The sequence below is a fragment of the Stomoxys calcitrans genome, chromosome 1 (assembly GCF_963082655.1).
Source record: "Stomoxys calcitrans chromosome 1, idStoCalc2.1, whole genome shotgun sequence".
Classification (NCBI taxonomy): Eukaryota; Metazoa; Arthropoda; class Insecta; order Diptera; family Muscidae; genus Stomoxys; species Stomoxys calcitrans.
The window spans coordinates 263,532,061-263,559,556 of NC_081552.1; the positions used below are offsets into that span (position 1 = coordinate 263,532,061).

At 38.6% G+C, this 27,496-nt stretch overlaps 1 protein-coding gene across 5 annotated transcripts in view; it reads right to left on the reverse strand.

Moving 5' to 3' along the window:
• LOC106085248 (phosphatase and actin regulator 1) overlaps positions 1-27,496 on the reverse strand; it is a 784,344-nt gene that overhangs the window by 39,781 nt on the left and 717,067 nt on the right. For 4 of the 5 annotated variants that reach the window (XM_059360062.1, XM_059360063.1, XM_059360064.1 and 1 more), the window contains 4 exons: positions 12,345-12,599; positions 8,375-8,650; positions 2,228-2,585; positions 1,615-1,644 (listed from right to left, as the gene is read on the reverse strand). In XM_059360062.1, coding sequence (XP_059216045.1) covers positions 1,615-1,644; positions 2,228-2,585; positions 8,375-8,650; positions 12,345-12,599 — 919 coding nt within the window. The remainder of the gene's footprint in view (positions 1-1,614; positions 1,645-2,227; positions 2,586-8,374; positions 8,651-12,344; positions 12,600-27,496) is intronic. The other variant, XM_059360060.1, reaches the window with a different exon arrangement.

The window sequence follows — 27,496 nt, forward strand, 5'->3', positions numbered from 1 at the left end:
GGTCATGACGGAACACCTCATGCAGGTTATGAACCGATTTGCGTCATACTCAGCACAGTTGTGGGAAGTGATACCAAAACACCACGTGCAAAATTACATGCAAATCGTCCTAAAAGTCAAGATCCAAGATCGGTTTATATGGCAGCTATATCAGGTTATGTACTGATTTGGGTCATACTAAGCACAGTTGTTTGAAGTCATAACAAAACACCTCATGTAAAATTTCAGCCAAATCGGATGAGAATTGCGCCCTCTACCGGCTCAAGAAGTCAAGGTCCCAGATCGGTTTATATGGCAGCTATATCAGGTTATGAACTGATTTGCGCCATACTAAGCACAGTTATGGGAAGTCATAACAAAACACCTCATGCTAAATTTCAGCCAAATCGAATGAGAATTGCGCCCTCTAGCGGCTGAAGAAGTCAAGACCCAAGATCGGTTTATATGCCAGCTATATCAGGTTATGAACCGATTTGAACCATACTCAGCACAGTTGTTGGAAGTGACACCAAAACACCACGTGCAAAATTGCAGTCGAATTGGATGAGAATTGCGCCCTCTAGAAGTCAAGGCCCAATATCGGTCTATATGGCAGCCATACCAAAACATGGACCGATTTGGCCCATTTACAATCCCAACCGACCTACACTTATAAAAAATATTTCTGCAAAATTTCAAGCACCTAGCTTTACTCCTTCGAAAGTTAGCAACGGGCAGACTGTCTGTCCGTCTGTCTGCTTTCGACAGACAGACGGACGGACGGCCATGTCTAGATCGACTTAAATTGTCATGACATATTTCGCATATTTCGAAGTGTTACAAACAGAATGACGAAATTAGTTTACCCCCATCCTATGGGGCAGGGTATACAAATGTTTTTTTTCATATTTTACAGAATTTTGAATCTTCGCTTGTCTAATAGCTTGACAGCTGTTTGAACACCATTATGTTTCAAGCTGTGTTTTACTACACAAATCTAAATTACATTGGTATTCACAAAACTTAATATTGACTTAAAATAGGTTTATTTGACAGTTCTATTAAGGAAATCTGTCAAATAAACCTTACCGCATTAAGTTTTGTGAAGGCTTCATTAGGTTGTGTAAATAAGCTCGTTAATATATTATGTGATATATGTATTGATATGACTTAAACTAGCAATTTGCATGCAAACTAACATCTATGTTGAGACATTGTGTAATTAGTTCCAATAGCAAAATTTGTGTTAAAAATGAAGATAAAACAAATCAAAACGAAACGAAAAACAAATCAAGTGTATAACATAAATTGGTTTTTTTCAGATATAACCAGGATATTGGAGTATAACTCAAAGGTGACTTGGTGCCAGTGATTGTTCTGGGGTAATCTATGAGCAGTGGTGGTGTTATGAAGGTTTTTGGTGTTGTTGGCTGGTGTTTGGTATTCAAGGTTTTTAAAATAATAAAGTCCAGAAAACCAAAATGCAACAAAAGACAAGAAAATAAACATCACATAGAATACAAAGATAGGGTGTTTTCTTTTTGATATGGCTTGCCAAATACTTTAGATATATTCTTTATTTTTTTTTCATTGATTTGGTTTGGATATATAGAAAAACATAATCTAAATTATTACCATATTCTAATCCGTGGTCGTAGTATGGGCCTAATTGATTAAGGAAGAAGAAAAAGAAAATGATAACCAGAAGGAAGGATACACAGAAGGAACACATAAAGGTATTCATTGTCGTTATAGTGGTGACGGTTGTGATGGTGGTTGGTGGCGACAGTGGAAAAAGGTTTCAAATATTTTCCAAAAATGAAACAAAATAAACCCAAAAAAAAATGGTTGTAAACCCAAAAAAGAATAATAATACACATGGTGAGTGTGTTTTCATTTCGATATGGGAAAGTTTACAAAATTTCCAATAAAATACCGTGGGGTGAGGAGGGAAAGAAGAAAGAAAGAAAAAAGTATAATTAAAAGTTAGAGTTGAAACATTATTTCAAATTTTGTTATGGAAAAAATCTTAAACAAAACTTGTTTTTGTTTAATCATATTTGGTTTGATTCTTTTATCATTGTGAAAGAAAAAAAAACTACTCTCTAAATTGAAAAAAAAAAATGGAAACATTCAAACCCAAAATGTTAAAAATTATTTTTAAAATTTAAAATATTTGCTAAATGCTTTTGCAATGTTGTTTCCTCTGGCTTTATGTTTAAATTCAATCCATTCCATCAATACTTACTTTAAATTATAACTATTGGTAGCATCCTGCCTCACCACCAATGGACGCTGATGACTGGTCGAGGTATGTGAGGCATTGTTGCCACTGCTGCCCCCACCGCCGCCGCCACCGCCACCACCCATGCCCTGGGGCAAACTGCCATTGGCATTTGTGTGATCCTGTATGGGCGTGGCCGGCGATGACGATGAGTTGACATTGTGGCCGGGCTTCTTTTTGAGGGCCGATTTGAGAGGAACTGCATTTGGTTTGGGCTCTTTGGCTGGAATTTCCTCAATGCGTTGTGTATCGATATGATTTGGATAATGTTGATAATTATAATCAATATCAGAATCGTTATCATCGTGATCGTGATCATTATCTGCAATACAAAAAAATAAAAAATATGATAAAGAGCAACCATAATGAAGAATTGCTATTGAATAAAAGTTCATCCCAAAACTGGTATTCTGAAAAAAAATTCTATGAAATATACATTAGTGATTTCAACAAGGAATAGATGCAGGCGACTTTTTCGGAGATGTTCAGAGTCACATATAAGGCGATTTTAAGGGAACTCAATAAGCTTCTTTGATACAAATGAGAATCTGCCTGTGGGGAGCAGGAAATTTTGGAAGCTAACAAAGCGGTTGAAAGGAGGTAGTAATGCAATGAGGAGTTTGATCGTAGATGGCAAAGAGGTCTGCAGTAATCAAGAAAAGGATAATCTTATTGCTGATCAGTTTGAGTGGTTCCACATGACCACCACAGCCAGCCATGTATAGTCCAATGGAACACAGGCTCAACTCTACAGTTAGAATATTAGAAGAATGAGGAATCTCTTCCTCAGACATCTGCTGGTGAAATCAAATTGCTTATTTCCTATCTCAAGATCTCGAAGGTCTCTGGAATTGATGGGATTAACAATATTCCTATAAACAAGTTAGAGCGTGCTAAAATCGGTCGGGCCGAATCTTTTATACCCTCCACCATGAATCGCATTTGTCGAGTTCTATGCGCAGTATCTCCTTTTTGGCAAACAAAGATCAGCTCGTCGAGAAATATGTAGTTAATATGCACATATTGAAAAGTTATTCTATGGCAAGCGAAGTTTGTCTGGATAACAAGTCTTTAGCTTTGTATGGGTTGTTGATGATAGATGTCTCTGTTGACTGTTAGATTTAAACTTTCTCTTACTACGCTATAAGAAAAGGTTGAATAACAAGAACCAACATTTCAATCAGAGGGCATGCTTCTACCATTGCACTGCTCAGTAATTAGTGGGTAGATGGAAGCATGTAATCTTTTGATGGCATAGCAGTCTGATGAGCCCCTGGCAAAGGCCGAAATCGCGATCATTGTAGTCCGTCCCTTGATACATTTAACACACCACAAATGTTGAGACTCTTTAAAGTGTTTTAGTTGTTTTGTTTTAAAATAGAAACAAGAAATAAAAACACCTTGGTCTATGCTGGTTAAACCAACAACAAACAAAGAATAATGAATAAGGACTGTTATGCTATTGGAGCTATAGCAAGCTATAGTCCGATTCGAACTTTCTCCTACTGCGCTATAAGAAAAGGTTGAATAACAAGACCCAACATTTCAATCAGTGGGCATGCTTCTACCATTGCACTGCTTACTAATTAGTGGGTAGGTGGAAGCTTGTAATCTTGTGATGGCATAGCAGTCTGATGAGGCCCCTGGCAAAGGCCGAAATCGCGATTATTGCAGCCCGCCCCTTGATACATTTAACACACCACAAATGTTGAGACTCTTTAAGGTGTTTTTGTTGTTTTGTTTTGAAGTAGAAACAAGAAATAAAAACGCCTTGGTCTATGCTGGTTAAACCAACAACAAACAAAGAATAATGAATAAGGATTGTTATGCTATTGGAGCCATATCAAGTTATAGTCCGATTCGTACTATAAATGAATTGAATGCTGAACTTTTTAGTCATTGTATAACATTTCAGTCAATTCGAATAAGAACTGCCTTGTAGGGGCTCAAGAAGCAAAATGGGGAGATCGGTTTATATGGGAGCTGTATCAAGCTATAGATCGATTTGCACACGTATATTGAAGGCCATGGGAGATGCAGTTGTACAAAATTTGTGCTAAATCGGCTGAGAATTGCTTTCTCTAGAGGCTCAAGACGTCAAGATGCCAGATCGGTTTATATGGAAGCTATATCAGGTTAAGTATCGATTTACGCCATACTAATAACAGTTTTTGGATGAGAACTGCGCCCTCTAGCGGCGCGGCTTAAGAAGTCAAAATCCAAGATCAGTTTATATGGCACCTATACCAGGTTATTGACCGATTTGGACCATACTTCGCATAAATTTTGGAAGTGTTACCAAAGCACCTCATGCAAAATTACAGTTAAATCGGTTAAGAATTGCGCCTTCTAAAAGCTCAAGAAGTCAAGATCCCAGATCGTTTTATATGACAGTATATCAGGTTATGTACCGATTTACGCCATACTAATCACAGTTTTTGGAAGTCATATCAAAACAATTATGCAAAATTTTAGCCTAATCGGATGAGAATTGCGCCCTCTAGCGGCTCAAGAAGTCAAGATCCAAGATCAGTTTATATGGCAGCTATACCAGGATATGAACCGATTTGAACCATACTTCGCATAAATTTTGGAAGTGATACCAAAAAACCTCATGCAAAATTACAATCAAATCGAATAAGAATTGCGCCCTCTAGTGGCTCAAGAAGTCAAGACCCCAGATCGGTTTAGATAGCAGCTATATCAGGTTATGAACCAATTTGAACCATACTTAGCACAGTTGTTAGAAGTGATATCAAAACACCTCACACAAAAGCCTAGCCTAATTGGATGAGAATTGTGCCCTCTAGCGGCTCAAGAAGTCAAGATCCATGATCAGTTTATATGGCACCTATACCAGGTTATGGAGCATACTTCGCATAAATTTTGGAAGTGATACCAAAACACCTCATGCAAAATTACAGCCAAATCGGATACGAATTGCGCCTTCTAAAAGCTCAAGAAGTTAAGACCCAAGACCGGTTTATATGACAGCTATATCAGGTTATGAACCTGTTTTTAGCAACAAATTGCTCCTGTCCCACATTTTTAGCAGACTTTCTGCTGTTTCTACCAACAACAACAACAAACAGCAGAAAATGTTTGCCGTTTTAGCAACAAATTACTGCTGTCCCGCATTTTTAGCAGACTTTCTGCTGTTTCCACCAACAAATTTCTATGAGTCTAAGAGTTATCCTAAGGTTTGGCCTTACAAAACCTTGAAACTACAAACACTGTTGCTTAACTTTAATTAAAATTAAACTAAAATGCAAATCACAAGAACACACATGTATCTATAAAATTGTTTGATGTTTCCCAACGGTTTTAATAACGCCAAAAAGTGCTCAAATGTTTGAAATTGTAGTAATAAAGTTTTTAATTACACTTTTTTCGTCGACATAGCATAATTAAGGCGGCTGAGCTATAAAATTTAAAAAAAAAAGCAACCACAAAACGTGTGCTGTCAATGTTCTAACTTTGTCTCTATGCCTGGATGCCGCCGAGCAAGCAAATTTCAATCACAATCCAAAAAAGTGTACTTGAAAATCTTTGAAAAATCTCAACTTGAGAAAATTGCAAATTTTATTGCTTTATCAAAGTTTTTTTTTTCGCAGAAAAAGAAGTTCCATTTGCTTTGTAGGTGAAGGTTTGTGTTTTAAGGTGGAACACACAGCGAGTCCACTCCAACTCTACGGTCTCATTTCGTATTTTTTCTATCAACTGTTTGAAGAAGATGCCGCTGCAAGTGGCAGAAGGGATCTGCTATTTGTAGCATTGCCACTCAAGCAATTTGTCTGTTGTAGAAATCTTAAGAAGATTGCAGGATAACAGCTAAGCTTTTCCTTAACTGAAGCTCTCTTGTGGTACGAGAGGGGAGTGAATAATCATAAAATTAAATATTATACGCGCGGTAATAAATAAAATGAATGCTGGACTTTGAGGATGGTGGTAGCTTTGCTTGGGCGAAATGTTTTCACGAGTAATTGAAATGATGTTGAGGCCTAAGGCAAAAAACGAGACTTGTAACGTAATGGCATATCACCAAAAGGATGCGCATGAACAACAACTCAAAAAGGATGATGTATTAATTAAGTTGTTGGTTTGTTTAGGTTAAGAGGAGAGAGAGAATAGAGTTTATATGGCACTTGTGTTTCTACGCCACAAAACAAAGCAACTCAAAATTTGATACTATGTGCCACAAATGAGAATGTCTTTCATAAATAAAGCTTTAAAATTCGCAGAATTAAGAGCCAAATCTATAGGCGTAAAGTTATGGCACACAAAATAGATCAAGTTGTGGAAAAAGGCATGAAAAATTATGCCGAAAGGTAATAACGTGCCTCCATAAATTGTTATTGGATACTGATAAAATTGCTTGCTGTAATAAATTTGGAACAAATTAAAAACTTTGAGGTGTAAAGCTATTAAAAGAAGATAAACATTTTTAATAGAGGAATTATGGCTCAAAAGTAAAATCACAACAACAAAGTGCTGCCTATTTCAAGGAAATGCTTTTTGCCTTTTCCTTTTAGATTGCACATAGATAAAATCAACAAATTTACTGCATACTTTCAGGCGAAGATGGTGTACTGGAGGAAAAATTAGACTTTGGTATGACATTTAATTAAACGATTAATAGAAAACCGTATCTGAAATTGGATATAAAACGAAATATAAAATTTACTGCATACTTTCAGGCAGATGATGATTTTATATGGGAGAAAATTATACTTTTGGGATGGACTAAAGTTGTTTAAAATTTTTTGGTATCAAACGATAGATAAGATGGTTAAATTTAGTGCATATTTTTAGGCAAATATGATGTACTGCGGGAAAAAGTATACTTAAGGGAAGGCCAAAAGTTTTTTTTTTAATTGAATTAAATGATATATAAAAGCTACCATTGCGCAGAGATTAGCATATTAGTCTATGACGCCAAACGCTTGCGTTCAAATCCCGGCGAGAAGGAAAAACCGGCAAGGAAAAGCAAAAGTCGGGCGGAGCCGACTATATAATACCCTACACCATCGAGTTTGTGTACTGCTTTTTATACTCAGTCAGATGTAGCATAGTCATGCATTCATGCCAACCAATCAACTATAAGCAAAGAGAGTGTCAAATTACACTAAGCAACGGCCAACATGAGCGAATGCTTAATCGACAGTTAAGCATAAGCAGCAATGTGAAAATGCACAACCATGGTGGCCAGCGAACTCCTTTTATTGTCAAGGCCGCTAAACACTTTCGCTGACATTGCTACAATTCTTATACACTTTTAGGGAAAATGCAAAGGCATTGACCTTATAAAGAAACGGACTTCATAAATGCTCTAGATGCATATTTTATACAAAGAACTAGGATGTAAGAAATATTTGTATGCATTAGTAGTAGGTGTATGGAAAATATTGATTTTGGGGAACCATCGAATGACGACGGCAGAGCCGATCGTTTAGTATAAATGAAGCTAGCCACTTGAAAATTTGCACAAATACTTTTTATTAGTGCAGATCGGTTGGGATTGTAAATGGGCCAAATCGGTCCGTGTTTTGATATAGCTGCCATATAAACCGATCTTGGATCTTGACTTCTTGAGCCTCTAGAGGGCGCAAATCTCATCCGTTTTGGAAGAAATTTTGTACAACGGCTTCCCTCATAACCTTCAACATACGGGTCTAATATGGTCTGAATCGATCGATGGCTTGATACAGCTCCCATATAAACCGATCTCCCGATTTTGCTTCTTGAGCCCCTACAAGGCGCAATTCGTATCCAAATGAACTGAAATATTACACAATAGCATATTCTTACTCAATATTCTTTGTTTTGTTGTTTTTCTCCAACATAAACTGGCAGCCAAATGATTTTTCTTACTTTTAAACTTTGAAAGCAACAAAGCACAAGTTAAATTTTTCTTTTTTTTTATAAAAGACTGTTTTTCAAGTTTGTCCATATTTCCATATTCTATTCGCATTGCGACTTTCCATGACAATATTTGTTTGATTTTTGTAACATCTTCCTTATGGATTAAAGTTACTTTGTGGCTTGTTACAAATTTGCATATGAAAGACATTACAATGTCATCATAGCTGATGAAACTAATTAAAAACTTACCATAATCATCATATGGCTGATAATCTTTATCATTGACAGCGCCCGGGCCATGCGGTCGTCCAGCCACCAATGTTGGCGATGGCGTCGAAAACATGGGAGGCGGTGGGATGGGGCCAATCTCTGACAGCGGTATAGGAGGTTCCGGCAATTCGGATAGCATAACATTGCCAACCATTTTGCCGCCATGATGATGGTGGCCCGATGCATCAGCGTATGGGGGTGGCGTACTGCCCGGTGGCCCACCCATCATGGAATTTCCCGAAGAACCATCAGGATCTGCAAAGAAAAAGAAGGACGAAAGAGAGCAACGTAAATCCAAAGTGTATACAAATAAATCTGACTTTCTTTCATATTTGATTTTCACAATTTTATTGCTGGTTTATAAAGGCATTTTCATGGAAAAACTTTTCTCCAATACGTTGCGCTGCCAACCACTGCCACTGCCTCCACCAGCACTGACACTGGCTGTATGCATGACAAGCATGCGACCAGCATGCTGGCTAGAGAGGACTGAAGCAGTAGCAGGGCAAACATTCCGTTAGCAAAAAGTTTTTACATTCTCTGAATTGCAATACAAAACAAAAAAAGATACCAAAGGACTGACATCATCACATTCACATTCCTGGCAAGGGAGGGGAGCTGCAGCAGGAGAGCCTTTGAAAATGCTTCAATGCTGTCTACGATTCACTTATGCGAGAAAGAGAAAAACCAACGAATTGTTTTTAATTCTTTTTATGACAGGTCTTAAAATTTATGTGCCAACTTTAAGATAAAAAAATTCACTACAGTGAATATTTTTTTTTTTTTACCACCGAAACAACACTCAAACCACAAAAGCTGAAACGTATACATACAAGTACATCGACTACGTGTGCAGTGGTCTCATTAATTCATGTGTCCATATCCGTTTATTGACTCAACACTGGAGCGGAAGGAAATTGCATTATTGATTTATTTGACTTCTTTGTCAATTTTTTGTTCATTCGCCAACTGGGAGCGAAACAGCGTTTTATGGGGACATTTCGTTTATATAAAATTGAGAGCATTGTGGGAGCATTCTTAAGTAATTTGAAACAAGTAAAAAGGCATTAAGTTCGGCCGGGCCGAACTTTGGATACCCACCACCTCGGGCATGTAAGCCCCCTTTCGTCAGAATCCAGTGAACATTGGATAACTTAAACATCCAAATTTGGCACAGACATTGCGAGGTCTAATAAGTATCAGTCACTGTTCAATTTTGAAGAACAAAATAATGGTCTTTTTGGCAGCTATATATAACCGATTTGAACCATATAGGACACCGATGTCGAAAAGCCTTACATAAGTCACTGCGTCAAATTTCAACGAAATCGGATAGTAAATGCGCTTTTTATAGGGCCAAGACTTGTAATCGAGATATCGGTCTATATCGCAGCTATATCCAAATCTGACCGATCTGGGCCAAATTAAAGAAGGATGTCGAAGGGCCTGACACAATTCACTGTCCCAAATTTCGGCGAAATCGGACATTTAATGCGCCTTTTATGAGACCAAAGGCTCAAATCGAGAGATCGGTCTATATGGCAGCTATATCCAAATCTGGAGCGATCTAAGCCAAATTGAAGAAGAATGTCGAAGGGCTAAATACAACTCACTGTCCCTAAATTCGGCGACATCGGACAATAAATGCGGCTTTTATTGCCCCAAAACCTTAAATCTGGAGATCGGTCTATATGACAGCTATATTCAAATCTGGACCAAATTAAAGAAGGATGTCGAAGGGCCTGCCACAATTCACTGTACCAAATTTCGGCAAAATTGGACCTTAAAAGCGCTTTTTATGAGACCAAAGCCTCAAATCGAGAGATCGGTCTATATGGCAGCTATATCCAAATCTGGAGCGATCTAAGCCAAATTGAAGAAGAATGTCGAAGGGCTAAATACAACTCACTGTCCCTAATTTCGGCGACATCGGACAATAAATGCGGTTTTTATTGGCCCAAAACCTTAAATCTGGAGATCGGTCTATATGGCAGCTATATTCAAATCTGAACCGTTCTGGGCCAAATTGAAGAGGGATGGCGAAGGTCCTAACACAACTCACTGTCCCAAATTTCGACGACATCAGACAATAAATGCGCCTTTTATGGGCCAAAGCCTTAAATCGAAAGATTGGGCTATATGGCAGCTATATCTAAATCTGAACCGATCTGGGTCAATGTGAAGAAAGATGTCGAGTGACCACAACACAACTCACTGTTCCAAATTTCAGCAAAATCGGATAATAAATGTGGCTTTTATGGCCGCAAAACCTTAAATCGGGAGATTGGTCCATATGGCAGCTATATCCAAGTCTGGACCGATCTGGGCCAATGTGAAGAAAGATGTCGAGTGACCACAACACAACTCACTGTTCCAAATTTCAGCAAAATCGGATAGTAAATGTGGCTTTTATGGGCCTAAGACCCTCAATCAGCGGATCGGTCTATATGGCAGCTATTGGGTTACCCAAAAAGTAATTGCGGATTTTTTAAAAGAAAGTAAATGCATTTTTTATAAAACTTAGAATGAACTTTAATCAAAAATCGGATCGGTCTATATGGCAGCTATATCCAAATCTGTACCGATCTGGGCCAAATCAACAGACAGACGGACTGACGTGGCTAGATCGTCTTAGATTTTTTTTTAGGGTCGGAAATGGATATTTCGATGCGTTGCAAACGGTATGACAAAATGAATATACCCCCATACTTCGGTGGTGGTTATAAAAATCTGGAGATCTGTTTGTATGGGAGCTATATGAGGTTATGAATCGATTAATACCATATAATCGGATATAAATTCCGCTCCCTAGGGGCTAAACAAGCATAATCAGTAGATCGGTGTATATGGTTGCTATATCAGGTTATGAACCGATTTGGACCATACTTGGCACAGCTTTGGGAAGTTCAAATAAACCACTTCATGCAAAATTTCCGACAAACCGGAAAAAACTGCGCCCTCTAGCGGCTCACGAATGCATGATCGGTTTACATGGCAGCTATATCAGGTTATGAACCCATTTAGACCATACTAGGCACAGTTGTTGGAAGTCCCAACAAATCACTTTGTGAAAAATTTCAGCTAGATTGGATAAGGATTGTGCCCTCTAGCGGCTGAAGAAGTCATGATGCGAGATCAGTTTATATGGGAGCTATATCAAAACATGGTCCGATATAGCCCATTTCAAATCCCAACCGTTCTACACTAATAGGAAGTATTCATGCAAATTTTCAATGGGTAGCTTTATTCCTTCGAAAGTTAGAGCGCTTTTGACAGACGGAGGGACAGGGCTACAAGGACTCAGAATGGCAAGGTGGTCAAGATTTCTTCGAAAGTTAGAGCGCTTTTGACAGATGGACGGACAGGGCTAAAACGACTTAGAATGGCAAGGCGATCAAGAATATATATACGTTGTTGACCTCAGATGAATTTTTCGATGTGTTACAAGTGAAATGACGAAATAAGTATACCCCCCATCCTATGGGGGAGGGTATAAACACGTCGTCCTTGCGGCATAAACATGAGTTTCTTTCTCAAAAACAAAAACTGGAGAGTATTATAGCTTTATAGCGGGGAGCTAAACTTCACATACCATTTTAGAGGTTTGGTATAACTAAAATGATTTTCTGTTTATTAAAATAAAAACTTCGATTTTTTAGTCAAACATTTTATTTTTAATTTTTTTTTGTTATTTTAAAGAATTTTTGATCCTTTACTTAAAAACTTTATGCTTGCCAACCATGTCATACCACAGAGCTTTAGTGGTGGTGTGGTGTGGTGTGGATGTTGTTATCATATATTTATGCATGTGTGCGATTGTTTCTTGTTTCAGCTGTTCCTATACATTTTCTGTTGCCTTGGCTCCATGTATAAGTGAGTGTGAGTGAGTGTTTTTTTTTTCAGGAGAGAATATTTGGGTATGGGTGAAAATTCGTTTGTATGTACTTACAGTGTTCATAGCAGACGTTGACACGCCTGGCTAATTTATTGGTGCCCAGTGTATTGGGTCTTTCCATTTTGGAATTTTGTGTATGGGAATCATGTTGATCACGGCCACTAACCATATGCGAGTGATTCTGCTGAGAGCCTCCACTGCCGCCCCCTGGTGGAGGCAACATGGAGCCCTGACATGGTGGCTGTTCGGTATTTGGGGACAGGGTACCATTACCACCGTGCTGTGCATCAGTCTTGTCTTTTCTGGGTTCTGCAAATAATCGTAATTGAAAAAGAAAGCGAAACGAAAGAGAGCCATTAGTTAATGCAGCCAAAAAAGAGCGCCATCGCATAAAAATAAATGCCATCAAATGTGACAAAAACGGGTGAACAATTTCAATTGTAAGTGACAACTCAAATAATGGGCGATGGATATGTTTTTATGAGTATGACATTACGAAAACATCTAATTGAAAATATGTATTAAGTGTTGTTTTATGCTGCGACAAACGAATTTCTTCGCCAAATCCATGGGTCATGCCAGATATAGATAAAATTTTTTTTTTTTTTTTTTTAAAACTTTTTGCCATTGTATTTGTAAAAATGAGTTGGCAAATTGCTATTGGGATTCAGTTGTCATTATAAATTCTATTATTGAACATGGCAAATGCCAAGTCCGAAGAGCGAGCCATCACCTATTGGGTTGCCCAAAAAGTAATTGCGGATTTTTTAAAAGAAAGTAAATGAATTTTTAATAAAACTTAGAATGAACTTTAATCAAATATACTTTTTACACTTTTTTTCTAAAGCAAGCTAAAAGTAACAGCTGATAACTGACAGAAGAAAGAATGCAATTACAGAGTCACAAAAAATTTGTCAACGCCGAATATATGAAAAATCCGCAATTACTTTTTGGGCAATCCAATATATAATTTGAAATAACCGGGTTTTATCCCTTAGAAAGAATATTCAGGAAAAAGTGTCTATGGGGCCATCCCACCCCCATAACACCACCTAAATAGGACGTATTTGCTGACAATTGCAATATTGGGCTCAATTAAGAGGTATTTAAGAGTAGAACACGAATCAGAGCCAAGTCACTGAGTGGCCGGCCATACCCCAAAACAGCCTTAAACCGAACATGTCTGCAGAATATGGAAGTATAGGGTACTTGGAAGTAGACCACGAATCTGAACTCAATATTTGGCACCAACTGTCTAGGGGACGTCCCACCACCATAACAATCTCCAAATAATATGTATTTGCTCGCCATGACAATTTGGGTTTTAAACAGAGTGGAGCTCGATATTTATAGGTTTAAGGTAATGAAAGGTATTTGAGATTAGAAAACGAATTTAATATCCAATTTCGAGGCCAATGGCAATATGGGGTTCAAATAAATGATATTTGAGAGTAGAGAACGATGCTGACTTATTTTCAGGGCTAAGTGTTTGGGGGACCACCCAACTCCCCAAAACACGCCTTAATCGGACATACTTATCGACCAGGTCAGTGTGGGGCTCAAATGAAAGGTTTTTGGGAATAGAACACGAAAATGATATCCACATTGGGGCGAAATATCTGAAAGGTCGTACCAGCACCCCAAAAACAGAACTTAACCCTGACCATGCCAGTATAGGGCTCAGATAAATTAAGAGAGTGAGTGAGAGAGGCGCAGCGGAGCGGTCCAGCTGTCCAGCTAGTATATAAATAAAAATCGCATTGAGATTCCATTGCAGGTTATATGACGGTAATATCTTGTAATGGTGACTACCGTGATGCAGTCATAAGCATGACCGCCTATGACGCTGAAGGTTTAGATTCCACTTCTGGTGAGAACTTCAGAAAAAAATTTTCAGCAGCGGTGATATCCTCCCAAGCTGGCGACATTTGTGAGATACTATGTCATGCAGAAGGCCACCATAGCGCAGAGGTTAGCATGTCCGCATATGACGCTGAACGCTTGGGTTCGAATCCTGGCGAGACCATCAGAAAAAATTCTCAACGGTGGATTTCCCCTCCTAATGCTGGCAACATTTGTGAGGTACTATGCCATGTAAAACTTCTATCCAAAGAGATGTCGCACTGCGGCACGCGGTTCGGACTCGGCTATAAAAAGGTGGCCCCTTATCATTGAGCTAAAAAAAACTTGAATTGGACTGCACTCATAGATATGTGAGAAGTTTGCCCCTGTTCCTTAGTGGAATGTTCATGGGCAAAATTTGCATTTATGTCATGCAGATTGAAATGTCGCTGTGGAATGTTGGAGGGCAAATCGCCATATCGTGTAATGGACCTATAAGTGAAAAACACAAAAGAATTTTTAACGAAATTCGAAAGAAATAGCGTCCTCAAAGTGGTCTACAAGGAAAATCGGTACCTCTACATCGGTACATGAAAAGTCCCAACAAATTTAAGAGAAGAATATTTTAGGCAACCTGTGAAAACACCCAAAATCAAATTTGGGTGTTATGAATGCCCAAACAACGGTCATAAGGCCCCAAATTTTTTAGGTACTAACGCCCAAATAAAAAATGGAGGAAGTCCTAACTGAACAAGTAAAAAGGCGTTAAGTTCGGCCAGGCCGAACTTTGGATATCCACCACCTCGGGTATATATGTAAACCACCTATCGTCAAAATGAAAAATGCATACCTATGCCCCATAGCAGCTATATCGAAAAATTTTCCCATTTGGAGCAAATTGTGATAAGAACAAGTCATTGTTCAATTGTGTATAACAAAATATAAACCGATCTGAACCATATACGTCACGGCTGTCGAAAAGCCTAACATAAGTTACTGTGTCAAATTTCAGTGAAATCGGATTAAAAATGCGCCTTTTATGGGACCAAGACTTTAAATCGAGAAATCGGTCTATATGGCAGCTATATTCAAATCTGAGCCGATTAGGGCCAAGGCGCAGAAAAATGTCGAAGAACCTAATACAACTCATTGTCCCGAATTTCGGCGAAATCGGACAACAAATGCGCCTTTTATGGCCCAAAAACCTAAAACCGAGAGATCGGTCTATACGGCAGCTATATCCAAATCTGGACCAATCTGTGCCATAATGCAGAAGAATGTCAAGAGGTTCAACTTAACTCATTGTCCCAAATTTCGGCGACATCGGACAATAAATGCGCCTTTTATGGACCCAAAGCCTAAAACCGAGAGATCGGTCTATATGGCAGCTATATTCAAATCTGGACTGATCTGAGCCAAATTGAAGTAGGATGTCGAAGGGCCTAACACAACTCAAATTCCCAAATTTTGGCAAAATCGGCAATTAATGCGCCTTTTATGGGCCTAAGACCCTAAATCGGTGGATTAGTCTATATGACAGCTATATCCAAATTTGGATCTATCTGATCCAAATTGAAGAAGGATGTCGAAGGGCCTAAAACAACTCTAAATTTCAGCAAAATCGAATAATAAATGTGGCTTTTATTGGCCTATGACCCAAAATCGGCGGATCGGTCTATATGGCAGCTATATCCAAATCTGGACCGATCTGGGTCAAATTGAAGAAGAGTGTCGAAGGGCCTAAAACAATTCACTGACCCAAATTTCAGCAAAATCGGATAATAAATGTGGCTTTTATTGGCCTATGACCCTAAATCGGCGGATCGGTCTATATGGCAGATATATTCAAATCTGGACCGATCTGAGCCAAATTGAAGTAGGATGTCGAAGGGCCTAAAACAACTCACTGACCCAAATTTCAGCAAAATCGGATAATAAATGTGGCTTTTATGGGCCTAAGACCCCAAAATCGAGGGATCGGTCTATATGACAGCTATATCCAAATCTGGACCGATCTGTACCAAATTGAAGAAGGATGTGGAAGGTCTATATGGGGGCTTTATCAAGATACAGTCCGATATAGCCTATCTTCGAACTTAACCTGCTAATGGACAAAAAAAGTATCTGTGTAAAGTTTCAGAGTTTTTAAAGACTGTAGCGTGATTTCAACAGACAGATGGGCAGACGGACTGACATGTCTAGATCGTCTCAGATTTTTACGCTGATCAAGAAATGGTCGGAAATGGATATGTCGATGTGTTGAAACGGAATGATAAAATAAATATATCCCCATCCATCGGTGGTAGGTATGAAAAGACTAACTTGAAGGTTGTCGCTTTTTAGTTGATGCAACATTTTCAGTCGCCCCTGCCTAAGGTTATAAACAGAAAATATAAGAAAGACACAAAAATATGTTGGGTGTTGTGTTCCCATTTTTTGGGGTATTTTGACCGCTATTTGGGCAGTCTTAACGTCCAATATCATTTTGGGCTGCATTACCTCGTTGTTGGAGGTCATAATGCCTATAATTGACTTTGGGCCTAATGACCGATGAACGCTACAGGGCGGACAGGTCGCCTTATTTTACATCCATCCATTATTGGTTTCACAACTCAAATAAAGTGTACTAGAAGAAAAACACGATTTTTCTTAAGAAATCAATTGCACCTTTGGATATTTAAATTTAAAGTTCTTAAAAATGTAGAAAATTTAATTTTTCATTCAGAGCTTTCCGCAAAATAATCATTCAATTCTAAAAATGTAGCTTTTCTAGTTGCCCTTTTTTAATTTCAATTCAATTAATTTCTGCTGTCAACGACTTGTGAGGGTATTATTATTTTTCCACAGAAATACTTTCTTTGGCATTACTAAGCTAACGACATTGATATCATAATCTCCCTTTCATCCCTGAAAGTATGCTATAAAAATTGCAAACAGATTCATTAAAAGTGGAAAACGCCCCAAGAAAACGTTTAAAAATGACATGCAGTGATAACATAAGATGAATTAAGCTAGTTTTGTACTTTATTATATTTACACCAGCTCTTCAACGAACTAATGTGGCCAAGACTATTGGTGTGGTTGCGAGCGCGCGCCGTAGCATGCCATAATAAATAGCAGCATTTTGGCAAAACTTTAATTTAAAAAATTAAAACCAAACTTGTTTGGTGTATCTCTGCTGTTTTTAAAAGAGGAAAATTATTTTCGAGGCATGTGCTTAACTCTTGCTGCGATTTGTGGTAGTATAGTTTTGTGGCGAACCAATATCAAGCACTCACTTCATTTTGTCATCGTCGCACAGTGGGATGAGAAAAAAATTAGTGGAAATAAGTCTGCCATTTATGAACGGGTAAAGATATCCACAAGAAAAAGTGTTTATAGCGGAGGTGTCATCCAGACTATGTGCAACATTTCAGGCCCTAAAAGGCCGGGTGGCCCATCGGTGAGCCTTGAAAGTTAATCAACTCGGTACTACAATATTTTGTTCGGGCTGCAAAAAAAACCGCATTTATGGAGCTATTTTGAAGAAGTATGTCGAAGGGCCTAACACAACTCACTGCCCCAATTTCAGCAAAATCTGAAGATAAATGTGGCTTTTATGGGCCTAAGACCCTCAATCTCCTAAATTTCAGCAAAATCCGATAATAAATGCGCCTTTTATGGGCCAAAAACCTCAAATCGGGAGATCGGTCTATGAGGCAGCTAAATCCAAATCAGACCGATCTGGACCAAATTGATGAAATATGTCAAAGGGACTTACATAACTCAATTTCCCAAATTTTGGCAAAATCGGACAATAAATTGGGCCTTTTATGGGCCCAAAACCTAAAATCGAGGTAACGGTCTACATGGCAGCTATATCCAAATCTGGACCGATCTGGGTCAAATTGACAAAAGATGTCGACCGGCTTAACACAACTCACTGTCCCAAATTTCAGCAAAATCGGAAGATAAATGTGGCTTTTATGGGCCTAAGACCATAAATCGGCGAATCGGTCTATATGGCAGCTATATCCAAATCTTGACCGATCTGGGCCAAATTAAAGATGGATATCGAGTGGCCTAACACAACTCAATCTCCTAAATTTCAGCAAAATCCGATAATAAATGCGCCTTTTATGGGCCAAAAACCTCAAATCGGGAGATCGGTCTATGTGGCAGCTAAATCCAAATCAGACCGATCTGGACCAAATTGATGAAATATGTCAAAGGGACTTACATAACTCAATGTCCCAAATTTTGGCAAAATCGGACAATAAATTGGGCCTTTTATGGGCCCAAAACCTAAAATCGGGCCTTTTATGGGCCCAAAACCTAAAATCGAGGTAACGGTCTTCATGGCAGCTATATCCAAATCTGGACCGATCTGGGTCAAATTGACAAAAGATGTCGACTGGCTTAACACAACTCACTGTCCCAAATTTCAGCAAAATCGGATGATAAATGTAGCTTTTATGGTCCTTAGACCCTAAATCGGAGGATCGGTCTATATGGCAGCTGTATTCAAATCTGAACCGATCTGGGCCAAATTGACAAAAGATGTCGACCGGCTTAACACAACTTACTGTCCCAAATTTCAGCAAAATCGGAAGATAAATGTGGCTTTTATGGGCCTAAGACCCTAAATCAGCGGATCGGGCTATATGGGGCTATATCAATATATAGTATATAATTTTATAAATGGCTTTTCAACATTGTATTTTATTTATAAATGTGGTTTGTTGGAGCAATGTTCGGAGAAATGTCAAGTCCCCACAAGTAAGGCTTAAGAGGCGTAATAATTTCTCAAAAATAAAACAGAATAGAAAAAATAAAGATATGAGCTGTACAAAATAGATTTGAAGCTACTGACAAAATTCTTGTTTTTGTTACGCCGCTCCGATGCGTCTTCTTTAACTCTCTAATATCATTTTAGGGTGGGGACGCCCTGAATGCGGATATCGAATTCGTGCCATTATAGCCTATGACGCTGAAAGCGTTCGAATCCTGGCGAGAACATCGGACAAAGCGGTTTGTATCCCTTCTTAATGTTGGCGACATTTGCATGGTGCAATGCCATGCATGGTCATTTAAAAAACTTTCCCCAAAGAGGTGTCGCACTGCGGGACGCAGTTCGGACATTTCGACTCAAATATGGATAAAATTCCTGGGTACTTGGACCCAAATTCCGCTGGGTACTTGGATCCAAATTTCAATACCATATTCGTTTTCTGGTCTCCAATACCTTTCATTTGATACCCTCATTGTGCCCATCGGACCACCTTCGGATATGGGTGGCGTTTTTTGGGTAAGGCGGAGGGTCCGCCTCCACCTGATATCTAAAAATTATATAGCCTCTGTTTACTTTCAGACAAACGTACACAATCTATGAAAATTTTAAGAAAATCGGTTCAGCCAAGTAGCATATAGTCATATAGGGCCTAATGGCGAATACCTTTCATTTGAGTCCCATATTGAAATGAACGTCCAATATGTATGTTTGGGGGAGTTTTAGGGCTGGGGCGGCCCCATGGGTACTTAAACTCAAATTTTAATACCATATTCGTATTCTATTCTCCAATATCTTTTATTTGATACCTATACTGTCCCGATTGGTCCACTTTTAATTTTGGGTTTTGTTTTAGGCATAGGGGGGAAGGGTTCGTTCCCCTGCCGATACCCAAAAATTAAATAGCCTATGTTTGCTTTCAGACCAACCTACACAATATGCGAAAATTTCGAGCAAATCGCTTTTGTCGTTTTCCGTCTATACGGAACAAACAAAACAAGTCCCATACATCCGTGTTTGGCTAATGTGCCCATATTGGGCGTTTTTGTTGGGGTGGGGTAACCCTCTATACTTCCTATGAATTTGTTTGCCAGATTCGTTATCTACTCCAGCATACTTTTCATTTGATACCCATATTGTCCTTATCGGTCCACTTTTGATTTCGGGTTATGTTTTTGGGGTAACGGTGGATGGTCCACCCCCTTCCGTTACCAATAAATTATAAAGCCTATTCCTACTTCGTGACTATATTCGTAATTTACTCCCGAATATCTTTCATTTGACTTCCATATTGTCATGATCGTCAAATAAACCTATTTTAAGGGGTTTTGGGGCTGGGGCGGTCCCCCAGGTATACGGACCCAACTTTTATTATGAAATTCGTACTCTATTCTTGAATACCTTTCATTTGAATTCCAAATTGTCCCGGACGGTCCACTTTTATTTTTTGGTAGTACTTTTGGGGCAAGGGGAAGGGTCCGCCCCCTCCCGATATAAACAAATTATATAGCCTATGTTTCCTACCAGACCAACCTACACAATCTGTGAAAATTTCAAGGTAATGGGTTCAGCCGTTTTAGAGTCTATACGGAACAAACACAACAACCGGCAAACAAACAAACACAAAACCTTAAATGGAAAGATCGGTCTATATGGTAGCTATATTCAACTCTGGACCGATCTGGGTCAAATTGAAGAAGGACATTGAAGAGCCTAACTAAACTCACAGTCTCAAATTTCAGCCAAATCGGATAAATAAATGCGACTTTTATGGCCCCGAAACCTAAACCGAGATATCGGCCTACATGGCAGCTATATCCAAATCTGGATCGATCTGTGCGATATTGCAGAAGTATGTCGAGGGGCTAAAGTTAACTCATTGTCCCAAATTGCGACATCGGTTAATAAATGTGACTTTTATGGGCCTAAGACCCCCTTAATCGGCGGATCGGTCTATATGGAGGCTATATCCAAATCTGGACCGATCTGTGCGATATTGCAGAAGTATGTCAAAGGGGTTAACTTAACTCATTGTCACAAATTTCAGCAAAATCGGATAATTAATGTGGTTTTTCTGGGCCTAAGACTCTAAATCGGAGGATCGGTCTATATGGGGGCTATATCCAAATTTGGACCGATCTGAGCCAAATTGAGAAGGGATGTCGAAGGGCCTAATACAACTCAATGTCCAAAATTTCTTTTTATGGGCCTAAAACCCTAAATCGGAGGATCGGTCTATATGGGGGCTATATCAAGATATAGTCCGATATAGCCCATCTTCGAACTTAACCTGCTTATGGACAAAAAACGAATCTGTGCAAAGTTTCAGCTCAATATATTTATTTTTAAAGACTGTAGCGTGATTTCAACAGACAGACGGACAGATGGACAGACATGGCTAGATCGTCTTAGATTTTTGCGCTGATCAAGAATATATACACTTTATAGGGTCGGAAATGGATATTTCGATGTGTTGCAAACGGAATGACAAAATGAATATACCCCTATCCTTCGTTGGTGGGTATAACAAATGGTCCCCTTTCCAAACAAAAAACCCTTTTGTCCACCTTAGAACAAAAATTTGGTTTGCCTTAAAAATTAGGCTTCCTAAAATAAGTCAGGGATTATAAAATTGAGCCTATTTGATAAAAAGGTCAATGTACTTATCATGTACGCTACAAACTGAGAATAATGGTGACGCCCATTAGAAAACACAAAACCCCAAAATTTGTTATGTTCAGCTTGAAAAAAAGAAGCAAAAAAAGTTTGTTTTGCAACTAATTTTACACCCCCTCCCAAACACAATGTCCACCTCTTCGGCACAAACGACAACATAATGCAGGGTATTGTAGCAAGAGAAAAAACTTTTGCTTGTTTAAACTTTAAGCATCATTAACTTAAAATTTTGCTCCTCAATGTTCTTTGTGTTGTTTTTTGTCCCCCGTTTTGCCTCTGGGCATATTCAGAGCTTAGTTACCGCCACCAACCAAGCGATCGGTGAACGACGACAAGGACTCTTCATCATAATAACAAATTAAATTATGTTTATTTACAATTTGCGGCCAATTGGAGGGTATGCTTGAATGGCTGGTTGGTCGAGTGGAGCAAAAGAAAAGTAAGGATAGGAAATGCAAGAAACCACAAAAAAACAAAATCAAAGTATGAGAGCCTGAAAGTAGACTATGGTTTTTGTTGTTATGTTATTCTTTAACTAAATAGAGAAGGTTTGTGTGGTGAATAGCTCACATGAACTTTTACTCTATTATGTACGAGTATACTCTTTGGAATTTCCAATGCTGGTTAAGTGGTGGTTGGGTGGGTTTTTGAATTTTTTTTGTAAGAGTAATTGAATGGAAATTCAATTTAAAAATATTTTTTCATATGAGTTTATTAAAAATAATTTTTTTTTTGGCAAAATTGGTTTGATTTAGAGTAACTCAATGAAAAGGAATGATGGAAAGGAAATTGAAAAACTTTTTTTTAAGAAAAATTCAAATAAGGTTATTTCGATGAATAGCTTGGCATATAAGGCCAGCAAGCAGAAAGTTCATATAATTACAAGAGTATAAGGGAGTCTGAGTAATGCTTAAAACATTCAAGAATAGGTTAGTAGTAGGTTACAGCGGGCTGTAGGCTCGAAATGGGGCCTGAATCCTAGGATAGTCCAATGGCTCTACAGGAGCGTGATTAGACCAATACTTACTTACGCCTCAGTAGTTTGGTGGACTGCTATTGAGAAAAAGTGCAAACTAGGTACCATACAACAGGTTCAGAGAACATGTTGTCTTGGTATAGGCGGAGCGATGAGGACCACGCCCACTTCGGCCCTGAAGACTATTCTAGATATCCGACCCATTGATATACAGATTAGGTGTAAGGCAGCCACTGCGGCTGTGAGACTTAAGGCGACGATCATGACAATATGGAAGTCAAATGAAAGATATTCGGGAGTAAATTACGAATATAGTCACGAAGTAGGAATAGGCTTTATAATTTATTGATAACGGATGGGGGTGGACCCTTCACCGTTACCCCAAAAACATCACCCAAAATCAAAAGTGAACCGATAAGGACAATATGGGCATCAAATGAAAAGTGTGCGGGAGTAGATAACGAATCTGGCATACAAATTCATGTCGAAGTATAGTGGGTCACCCCACCCATACAAAAACGGCCAAAATGGGCACATTAGCCAATCACGGATATATGGGACTCGGTTTGTTTGTTCCGTACAAACTGAAAAACGGCAGAACTGATTTTCTCGAAATTTTCACATATTCTGTAGGTTGGTCTGGAAGTTGGTGTCGGAAGGGGGACGGACCCTCCCCCCTATTGTCAAACACACAACCCAAAATCAAAAGTGGACCGATCGGGACAATATAGGCATCAAATGAAAGGTATTGGGGAGTATAATATGAATATGGTATTAAAATTTGAGTCTAAATACCCATCGGGCCGCCCCATGGCTGTAGATTACAAATATGGCATACAATATTAGGTCCAAGTAATGGGAGGTCGCCCACCCCCAAATACCCCCAAATGGGCATATTAGCCGACCATGGCTATATGGGACTCAAATGAATGTTCTTTGGGGGTAGATTATGAATATGACATTAAAATTTGCGTTCAAGTCTAGGTGGCGCTTTTTCTCCTAAAGATACGTCAAATGGTTTATTTGACCCATTATGACAATATGGGACTCTAATGAAAGGTATTTGAGAGTAGAAAACGAATTTGATATCCAATTTTTGAAGCAAGTCTTTTGGGGTACGCCCTAAAGCACCCCCTTAACTGAACTTCATTTCCGTTGGGAATAAACAACGAATTTGATATCTAGTTTCAGTGCCAAGTGCCGGTGGCCGCCCCAGCACCAAAACACCCTCCAAGCGGTTTATATTTACCGGCCATGGCAATATGGGGCTCAAATTATTTGAGTCGAAATGTCTGAGGTGCCAACACTCCCCTAATGAGAACATTACCCATAGGAAGAACATTACCACCAGGAACCGAGAAGGGGCAAATTCTCACACATCAATGAGTGCTTTCCAGTTCACAAACTGAATGATAAGGGACCTTTTTTATAGCCGAGTCCGAACGGCGTCCCGCAGTGTACCTCTTGGGAGTAAATTTTTTATATGACCATGCATGGCATTGTGCCTCGCAAATGTCGCCAACATTAAGAGGGAATAAACAACGCTTGTCCGATCTTCTCACCAGGAGTCGAACGCATTCAGCGTCATAGGCTACAATGGCATGAATTCGATATCCGCATTCAGGGCGAGGTGTCCCCACCCTAAAAAGATATTGAGTTAAAAAATGCGCAGCGGATCGGGCCCGGTTCGGCTAGTTTCCTATAAAGGCGAAACCCCAAGGACATATTTTCAAATGACAAAATTTCATCGAAATGAAAGAGATAATTTTCACAAAATATGATTGGATATGAAGCATTAGTTAGAAACCGGTTATTTTTGATAAGAAACCGATTTAACGAAAACCCTAAAAAGAGCCGGTTTTGAAAAACCGAACTCATAACACTACTTCTAAGCGATATGGAAAAGTTTTAAGTTTCGTTTATAAATAGAAATCGTCCAAGCAACTTGGCAAATATGAATCATGGTGGATGGTATAAAAACGCTTTTGCTGATATTTAACGTTTGTTTAATGAGTATAGTTTGCTCTTCATTAAACACCAAAAAACTTGCTGTATTATTTTAAAATGCTCAAAATGTCAACAATTTGCCGGAAATGAAATCAATTAAATTTTAAAATCGACAAATTTTCAACTCATTCATATACACATTTACACATTCGATTGTTTGTGCATCACAAGTTGAGTACATAAAAATTAATGGGAATTGAAAAATTTTTGTTTAATAAAAATAGACAAAACACAGCTGGCTGGTCACTGCAATGCTAACAACGAAATTCGAGTATGGACATGAAACACTATTTTATTTATGATTAATTGGCAGGGCAAACAAACTGGCCAATAAAGCTGGCAATAAACCACCATCCCTCCCTGGTTGGATGATATCGATAGCAAAGTTTATTATTTTGCAATATTTTGTGGCGGAAAATCGCATTGAAATTGTGGTCGTTAAATAAAAGAAAATATTTGGCATTTGGATATACAAAAAACAAATGCAAAACAGATACCATTTGTAAATTAGAAAAAGTCGTTAAAAATTTTTGTTATGACCACAGAGAGAAAAATTTTTGGGATGAGGAAGGTAAGAGAGAGAGAGAGAGAGAGAGATGCTTAAGTGTGGCAATGTGAGGATATGAAGATTTTGTGTAAATGTTGGTAGGCACGAGTATTGCGTTAAAACTATGTAAAATGAGTTGAAGGCGTAAAAACCAGTGAAAGATCCTACACCAAACAGGGTGACGTAAATGCCCGTTTACATTGGCCACTAAATCCGGTTTAATGGTCTCTCAGTGATTTAAGTACTAAATCCTGTGTCTACTGGAAGATTTTACCATACAAAAATAAATCCGGTTTTTGTTGGATTTATTTTTAAATCCCAAATAAAACCGACTTCATGGCTGAATAATCGATAAAAGTACCAAAATATTGCAATTGCTTTTAAGAATTGTGTATACATGTGTGTGCTATGTACATTAATGTGTGCTCATGTATGCTTATGTGTGTCACTTTATTTTTATACACACCACAGAAGGACGGGGGTATATTCATTTTGTCATTCCGTTTCCAATACATTGAAATATCTTTTTCCGACCCTATAAAGTTTTCTTGATCAGCGTAAAAATCTAAGACGATATCGCCATGTCCGTCCGTATGTCTGTTGAAATCACGCTACAGTCTTCAAAAATAGAGATATTGAGCTGAAACTTTGCACAGATTCTTTTTTTGACCATAAGCAGGTTAAGTTCGAAGTTATATCGGACTAAATCTTGATATAGCCCCCATATAGACCTATCCTCCGATTTAGGGTCTTAGGCCTATAAAAGCCACATTTATTATCCGATTTTGCTGAAATTTAGGACAATGAGTTGTGTTAGGCCCTTCGACATCCATCGTCAATTTGGCCCAGATCGGTCCAGATTTGGTTATATCTGCCATATAGACCGATCTTCCGATTTAGACTCTTAGGCCCATAAAAGCCACATTTAATAACCGATTTTGCTGAAATTTGGGACAATGAGTTGTGTTAGGCCCTTCGACATCCATCGTCAATTTGGCCCAGATCGGTCCAGATTTGGTTATATCTGCCATATAGACCGATCTTCCGATTTAGACTCTTAGGCCCATAAAAGCCACATTTATTAACCGATTTTGCTGAAATTTGAGACTGTGGGTTAAGTTAAACCTCTTAACATACTTCTGCATTATGGCACAGATCGGTCCAGATTTGGATGTAGCTGCCATATAGACCGATTTCTCGGTTTTAGCTTTTGGGGCCATAAAAACTGTGGATAGGTTACGACCTCCCAACATCCGACCTCAATATGGTTCTGATCGGACTATATTTAGATATAGCTGTCATATAGACCGATCTGCCGAAAAGGGGGCTGAAGACCATAAAAGCTTTATTTATTAACCGATTTCGCTGAAATTTTAAACAGTGAGTTTTTTTGAGCCTCACGATATCCGACCTTAATATGGTTCGGTTTATTGGTTTATAATTAGATATATCTGCCAAAAGGACCAAGGTTTTGTTCTACAAAATTAAACAGTGACTTATATTTATTAGACCACTCAATGTCCGTGCCAAATTTGGGTGCTTAAGTTATCCAATTTTCACCGGATTGTGACGAAAGGGGGTTTACATATATACCCGAGGTGTTGGGTATCCAGAGTTTGGCCAGGTCGAACTTAATACCTTTTTACTTGTTTTATTATAGAAACCATCAAATGCAACATAACACAAACAACGTTTCCAGAAATCTCACTGCAAAGAATTTTCAGTTATATTTTTGTTTGAGTTTTTGAGCTATCAAAACTTGCTGACTAATCTAAACAAGGTCCCTTCGTCCACTTTACGCCAATCCAAACTGCATTGGAAAACCTCTTTCCCAGCTCAAGCTAGAATTATGTTCAGATGGTTCTATTTTGGGTATTTTTTCTACCCATTCATCGGTAATGGATTACTCGATTTGGTTGAAATTTGGTATGTAACGTTTTTCTGTGATCTGGAACACCCATATAACATAGCGCAAGGTGTAAGCGGTATAAACGGAATAGCGTCTTCGATTTCGCTGAATTTAGTAAGGTGAGTTGTCTTTGGCCACCGTCTTCCATAAAGACCAAGCCTCTCAAGCTTAAAAAAGTCGCTATACTACTTACAACAGTGGGGTGCACATGACTACAGAACATTTTTTTCTGTGCACCCTTTTTTCCATACCAATGTGTCCTATCTATATGCATTTCTTTTCAATGCGTTCTTAATTATTGTAATATTTGATAAGACTTCAATATAACTCCCAAGAAGGCAAACAATCTTACCAATATAAACATCAACAACATATGCCAATTACCAAACATTTGATGGGAGGTAGCAGTTTGATGAGTATGCGATGCTTGACTTGATAACTGGTATTCATTGCGGCTAATTTATTCCCTAGACCACTCCAC